Raw genomic sequence first — 7,548 nt, forward strand, 5'->3', positions numbered from 1 at the left:
TTGTAGGCAGTTGTAGGCCTTTGTAGGCAGTTGTAGGCCATTGTAGGCAGTTGTAGGCCTTTGTAGGCAGTTGTAGGCCATTGTAGGCAGTTGTAGGCCTTTGTAGGCAGTTGTAGGCCTTTGTAGGCAGTTGTAGGCCATTGTAGGCAGTTGTAGGCCTTTGTAGGCAGTTGTAGGCCTTTGTAGGCAGGGACCCCTACAGCCCCACAGAGCTGTTCCACACTGCTGCTGCCTCCTTCCAGACACAAGGACTTACATTATAGCTGGGAGCCAATTACAAATGGAGGACTCAAAGTGGTATCGCAGGGAAGGGCAAGAAATTGATGGGATTACAAGAGAAGAAGAGAGCTAATTAGGCATGTTTTAAAGCACCTACACACGAACACCCCTTTTAAAGGGTCCCACCCACACCTATGGTAGGTTCTCTTCCACCTGACCCTACTCATAATTGTGGTTAATTGTTTAAAGGGTATGAATCTGGTCCATCCCAGGTCAGCCAGTCTTTCCTTTAGGAATTGTAATAAAAAGTAAGAATTTGAGGCCCTTGCCTATTGAGGCAGAAATCAAAAGCATTTTCACCATGTCCTAATATAGAGCATGATCAAGTGCAATCCAAACACATCCAGAAAGGATACTGAATAGAGAGTGATAAAGCCAGTTGGTAGGCAGGTAAGTAAAAAACAGACCGTGGAGAAAAGTCTCAAGAGAAAAAACCATGGAGTGCCCAAGGGCTAGGTTCCTTCAGACTACGGTCCTGCAGAACTATCTTATCTGTGGGCTCCACGAGACAGCTTTTACTCCAAGTACCTTCATTGCATTTCGTTTCCTTGCAAACATGGCCAAATACAAGTAGGAAGGAAACAAGAAGAAATAGGTTTGTTCTTTGAGACAGGCAAAGGGTCTATAATAAATGGATAGATGAGTAGAAGAGGACTGAGTTCTGAACACTGAAGCTATAAAATGTCAAAATAAAATATGAAAACTTCCCTATTTGTAACTATTTCTGAAGAGAAGATCTAAGTTACTCTTTCTGAATAAACACATGTTCACAGTTCATTTTTTTCTTACAGCAATTATCATGTTATTTATGGAGTGTCTCTCAAAGCGTAAAGCATGTTTCACCGGTAGTAAGGGAGAAGATTTTTAGGTGGTTCACTAATTACTGTTTCTTATTTTAAAGTTATTTATTTTAATCTGTATTAAAATAAAATATAACTGTACCACAAGCTTGTGAATTCAGGGATAGTGAGGTTAAGGCTAAGGTTAAAAAGATGAATCATTTTAAAGTAGATTTAAAGAAAAATATTAACCCAATGGTACACAAAAATAGTAAAAATATTAAAGCTTTTGTGTAAACGCTGCAATTTAAGATACCCTGGATTTGTTTGTTTTGTTTTTCTGGATAAAGGGTTAACGAAACCTCTCTTTCTCTGAGGACGTTTTTTTACCTTGGGTTAACTTCCTGTTCCTATTTCTCTGGAAACCTGATAAAGGTAGAATGCAAGTTGTGTTACAAGGCAATACTGTCTTTGGCACAAATTAAACTAAGGCCTGTGAGGCCAAATCCAGCCTGCAGCCTGTTGCAAAGAAAGTTTTACCGGAACACAGCTACACCCCTTTGTTTGCATATTGTCTATGGCTGCTTTCATGCTGTGTGTGCTTTCATGCACAGCTGTTATAGCAGAGACCACACAGCTGAAGATATTTATGATCTGGCCCTGTGAGAAAAACACATTTGCTGACCCTTGGCTTATGGTAAAAATAACTCAATTGTAAATTATGTGTGGCCCAGGAATTCTTAAGTGAACTATTAGCACTTGGTGGGAAGTCATGGCTTTGGCCTTCTCTGTGTACCGTGACTCTTGTAACTGGGTCCCCAAAAGCTGTACCTATGGAGTCCTTAGAAGAGATACTGGCTCCTGTGGGGAACGGGAACATGGACCACCAATGCGGATCTGTCTCCTGGCACCTGAGCTGTCACTTATAGAGCTGCAGTCACTAGAAGGACAGCTGAGAGTACTCCCACCAAGGAGGAAATTGTGCTATGCCTGCAGGCATGCTGTTTTCTATATGGTACCCTTGGATCTGAATGACAAATATAGATGATTTACGTCTTGTTTGACTAGCTAGTTGAGTTTAAAAAGAAGTCTTTGAATGTTGCAATTTGTTTGATATACTTTACTTTTCATGCCAGAGGTACTTGCTCACAATGCTACAAATACCCAGGATTATAAGCTTGATGGATGGCTGCTGTATCTCCAAACCGTACCTTTAGGTCCTCTTGTACCATCAATTCCTGAAAGTCCAGGGGGCCCTGGAGAACCTGGCTCACCCTGATAGTTTAATGAAACAGAAATAAGATTGTAATTGAATTTCAAATACAAATGACACATGCTTGACATGATCCAGTTACAATTTTCTAGAACTAACTTGGTTTTTATAATTTGCAGTGGTAAAGAAAACTGGAAATGCATTGCAAGCATACTACTACATGCATCTAGGTTTTAAAAGTTGACGAAACTCTTCCAGAATTAGTGATACCAACAGGGGACATCCAAATCTCAATACTTGATTGCAAAACAGTAATTGCATCACATCACTTGAACTTTTAAGTTCTGAATGAACAAACTGATACGAAATAAACTCTTAAAACTTATACCCAAAACCTGAAAAATCTATTTTATTCCAAAAGATGGGTAGCAAAGTATATTATACATTTTCCAGAAGTTATGATGTAGGCTACTACATTTGTACTTCCTGGGTTCTCAAGGGGTATTTTGCTCATGACTGTAAAGATAAAGTACATTTACGGCAAAATCTATGATGTCTGCAATTGGATAGGAAGGCTTAGTAACCAGAATTTGGGTCATTTTTCAGATGATTCTTTGTTCTGGTAAACCAGCAGTCCTCAGGCAAGTCTCTATGGAGTTGTTTAAACAAGGCTGGGGGTAGAATGTGGAGTAAGTGACTTGATCATTTATGTCACTGGAACCAGGCATAAGCACTGGTCAGAATTACAGTTACATCATGACCTTCTAGAGGTTTCCATTCTTCCCTTGACCAACTCCTTACATTCTAAAAGCCAGCGAAGGATTGTGATGTACACTGGCAAAGTAAGACGACTTACGGGCATCCCGAGAGCAGAAAGGTTTTATTATTTCTTTCCTTCCAAAACAGCAGTTGCTTACCTGGTCACCTGGAAATCCTGGAAAGCCAATGAGCCCTCTCAGCCCAGGTGAGCCTGGAGGGCCTGGGGGTCCAGGAAGGCCTGGCTGCCCATTCCTCCCGGGCTCCCCTCTGTGAAATCCAGGTGGTCCACAGCTTCCCGGCTCTCCTTTCTTCCCTGGTATCCCAGGATGGCCTTTATCACCTGATGGGGTTGGAAGTGTTACAGACCCCTTGGAGGAAATCTCTTCAACTTTAAGGATAGTTCAACTATCGTGCCAGGCGATAGTTAGGCTGTGGGTCTTGGTCCTCCTTCTAGGAGATGAAGCCATCTCCCAGGAACTGGGAGCCCTAATTCCTGCCCTACGCTGCACCACAATGGTTTCTGGCTTCCGTGACCTCACTGTAAAAGGAGCTGCCCATGAAGAGACTCAAGGCTAGCCCGGGGGGAAAAAGCAGCCTCACTTGCTTTATTTTAACATATGCTCATTTTACAGATGAGGAAGGACTTACCCAGAGAACTTAAAACATTTGTTCCCTAACAGCTAGTTAAGGAGAGGGCCAACCAGGTCCCATGCAAATGAAACCCAGGTCCCATGCAAATTAAGCCTAAACTGGGAAAAGAGAACACAAACGTGGTTGTCAAAATCCTTGCTCTGGGGTGTTTCTGAGGACCAGCAGCACAGGCATCGAGGAGCTTGTTAGAAAGTCAGAGGCAGACCGGCCCCAGACCTGCTGATTTAGCATCTGCATTTTCACAAGGGCCCCCAGGGGTGCACACTGAAGGCTGAGGAGCACCCACTGAAATGATGCGGACGGTCTCTGTGCCACTCATTGTCAGATCAGCCGGCAAAACCAGGAATACTTTAAACCTGGGGCCAGTATTTCATGTATCTGTCTGCACTGATCCTACTTTGGAATATCCAAATCTATAAACACGTATGAACTACAGCTAAGTTCTAGCATGGAAAGAAAAGTAGCATGAGGTTCTTTGGTGAATATTTTTATTTTTATCTAAAGAATGACCTTTCCTAATCTCCGAATTACAGTTTTCTTGGGAAAGTTGTCTAATCTGCATGCTTGTTTGAATGACCTGTAAAGAAGTCAACTTATTTGATATGGTTAAAAAAACATAAGCATTTACCTTCTTCTCCTGGGAATCCACCATCTCCAGGAGGTCCAGGTTCCCCGGTTTCCCCCTTTATAGAAATAATATCCATTTCTCCTTCATATCCTGGGGGTCCTCTTGCTCCTTTAGATATTAATTATATAAGAGCAAAACAAAAGGAAGCACCACACACGTGATTATTCTGTTACAGCTCCTCACGCCCGGTTTGCAAATCCCCATTTAACCTACTAAACTGTATTTATGTTCATAGATTGCACGGTATCAACATTGTTGATTGACTTCCTGAAGGAAGGGCCATGCCTTTTACATTCCTTTCCCAACTTGTCCAGCAAAGGGGACTGGTGTACACTGAGGGCTCAGTGAATGTTTGCTAAATTCAACCAAACTCAGCTCAGAGTCTTCAGGAAAAAGAGACAGGCTTGAAAAGTTCCAGGTCTAAAATACATCTCTTTGTGGTACATATATAAAATGGAATATTACTCAGCCATTAAAAAGAATGAAGGGCTTCCCTGGTGGCGCAGTGGTTGAGAATCTGCCTGCCAATGCAGGGGACACGGGTTCGAGCCCTGGTCTGGGAAGATGCCACATGCCTCGGAGCAACTAGGCCCGTGAGCCACAACTACTGAGCATGCGTGTCCGGAGCCCGTGCTCCGCAACAAGAGAGGCCGCGACAGTGAGAGGCCCGCGCACCGCGATGAAGAGTGGTCCCCGCTCGCCGCAACTAGAGAAAGCCCTTGCGCAGAAACGAAGACCCAACACAGCCAAAAATAATAAATTAATTTTAAAAAAAGAATGAAATAACGCCATTTTGCAGCAATATGGATGGACCTAGAGACCATACGAAGCAAGGTAAGTCAGAAAGAGAAAGAAAAATATCATATGATAATCACTTATATGTGGAATCTAAAATACAAGACAAATGAACATATCTATGAAATAGAAACAGACTCACAAACATAGAGAACAGACTTGCAGCTGCCAAGGGGAAGGAGGGGTGGTGGGAGGGAAGGACTGGGAGTTTGGGATTAGCAGATGCAAACTGATATATATAGAATGGATAAACAGCGGGGTCCTACCATATAGCACAGGGAAGTATATTCAATATCCTGTGATAAAGCATAATGGAAAAGAATATGAAAAAGAATGTGTGTATAACTGAGTCACTTTGCTGTACAGCAGAAATGAACACATTATAAATCAACTATACTGCAATAAAATTTTTTAAAAATACATCTCTTTATCCTGTAAATTTTGAATTGTCCATCTCATATTTTCCAGTTCCTTATCTTCCCCTTCCTAACCAGCCTCCAATATTTTCCTTACATTAAAAGAACAGACACTTAACTTGGTTCTCCACATAGAGAATTCTAAGAGGTAGGAAGGGTATACAATATTTCTCCTGATTTTTGCAAACACTAGCCAGGTGTAGATGTGGGCTGGAGTGGGCTCATCCCAGCTTGATGAGAGCCACTTACTAACAAGTCAAGAATTTTGTAAACTAGTTGTTAAACCATCGGTAGTTTTAAATCAGTCATGTTGAGCGTATTTATGGTGGGAGTATTTACACCCTGGCAATCAGCAAACTGTAGTGTAGTAATCAGGGCACTTTTTACAAACTTTATTTTAGAGAGCCAGCTTACCAGAACATCACTGGCATTAACCCAATTTTAAATATTTTTAGTGGGATAATTATATAGAAGCACAATAGCACAGCAAACATCACTTATCTAAGCTAACAGAGAATGACTCTGATGCCTTGATTCTACATAAATAATTTAGAGGCTAGTAAAACAAAAAATAATAGTAAAATCAATCAACTAAAAGTAATTTGAATTAAATATGAGGCTATTTTCCCAAAGGGCTTTAAAGACAAAAACCTTGTTTCTAGAAATTGTCAAGCACTCATTCTTAACACTGGAAATGAAATCTTACCTTCACTCACCACAGCCTCATGGCTAAGAGATCAAGGTAAATATTTAACAGGGATGGGCACAGAACATTGACACCAGTGGTCTTGAAACTTTTTTTAAAAATAGTAACGGAAACTTTTCTTTAAATGAAGCTTGGGAGAGATGCAATTCATGGCCCAGATGAAAGCGGACTCATCTAGTTCAGTGGTCAGCAGACTACAGCCCACGGGCCAAATCCCACCTGCTGCCAGTTTTTATACAATCCATGAGCTGTGAATGACTTTCACACTTTTAAATCATTGGGGGAGGGGACTCAAAATAAGAATAATACTTTATGACATGTGAAATTAAGTGAAGTTCAAGTTTCAGTGTCCATAAATAAAATTTTACCAGAACACAGCTCTGTTTGTTTGTTTACGTGTGGTCTCAGGCTGCTTTTGTGCTACAAATGCTGAGTTGTGTAATTTCGACAGAGACCATATGGCCTTAACAAAAAAACCCGTTTTTTTCATGTAAAAAAATTGAAGGAGGGTTTGGGGACCAGGAGTCCTGCCTGCACCCCCTTCCCAAAATGTGAGAAGGTTTTCTGAAACCCAAAAGCTATAAATCAAAGCCCTTGTTAATTTTTTTCTATTAATAGAGCAATTCATTTGCCATAGTTATATGGGATAAGATTGGGAGGAAAGGAAAATACATTTTGTTTAAAATCCTAAAACAAACACCATAGATTCAAAAGGCAGCAGAATCCAAGCTGCAGGATAGTTCCATTTTATTTTTTCAGGGATCATACTTACAGGTTCTGGTCAAACACTAAAAACAATCTATGCTGCATCGCTGTGCTATTAGCTGCGTTTACCTTTGTCACCTTTCACTCCTCCGTCTCCCAGGGAGCCGGGCCAACCCTTTTCTCCGTGTTCTCCCTTTCTGCCAGGGTGTCCGTCTGGCCCAGGTTTTCCTCTCTCTCCCGGAAAACCCAGGAAGCCGGGCAGCCCCTGGGGTCCTGAGGAGTAACATGAAATTTTAGGGAAAAGTATTATAGGCTAGTATGGTTCCTAGATCTGCGTTCCTTGCCGTCCACGTGGAGATGCGAACTCCCCCTAACTCTGAGCTTGTGCTGAAGGGAACAGTCACTACCAGCCTCTCGCCTGTAAGAGACATTCTGTCCCATCCAAGCCTCAGTTTTCTCCCCCACAGATCTGAACTGCAGGCCTTTATGCTTCTGAGTCCAGATCCCACAAAGCTTTAAGAGAACTGGGCTTCCCTGGTGGCGCAGTGGTTAAGAGTCCGCCTGCCAATGCAGGGGACACGGGTTCAAGCCCTGGTCCGGGAAGATCCCACATGCTG

At 42.0% G+C, this 7,548-nt stretch overlaps 1 protein-coding gene across 1 annotated transcript in view; it reads right to left on the bottom strand.

Moving 5' to 3' along the window:
- COL4A4 (collagen type IV alpha 4 chain) overlaps positions 1-7,548 on the bottom strand; it is a 156,278-nt gene that overhangs the window by 37,145 nt on the left and 111,585 nt on the right. The window contains exons 32-35 of the mRNA XM_028482308.2: positions 7,061-7,204; positions 4,310-4,417; positions 3,189-3,370; positions 2,270-2,333 (exon numbers count right to left, since the gene is read on the bottom strand). Of these exons, the coding sequence (XP_028338109.1) occupies positions 2,270-2,333; positions 3,189-3,370; positions 4,310-4,417; positions 7,061-7,204 (498 nt within the window). The remainder of the gene's footprint in view (positions 1-2,269; positions 2,334-3,188; positions 3,371-4,309; positions 4,418-7,060; positions 7,205-7,548) is intronic.

Source organism: Physeter macrocephalus, chromosome 2 (assembly GCF_002837175.3).
Source record: "Physeter macrocephalus isolate SW-GA chromosome 2, ASM283717v5, whole genome shotgun sequence".
Lineage (NCBI taxonomy): Eukaryota > Metazoa > Chordata > Mammalia > Artiodactyla > Physeteridae > Physeter > Physeter macrocephalus.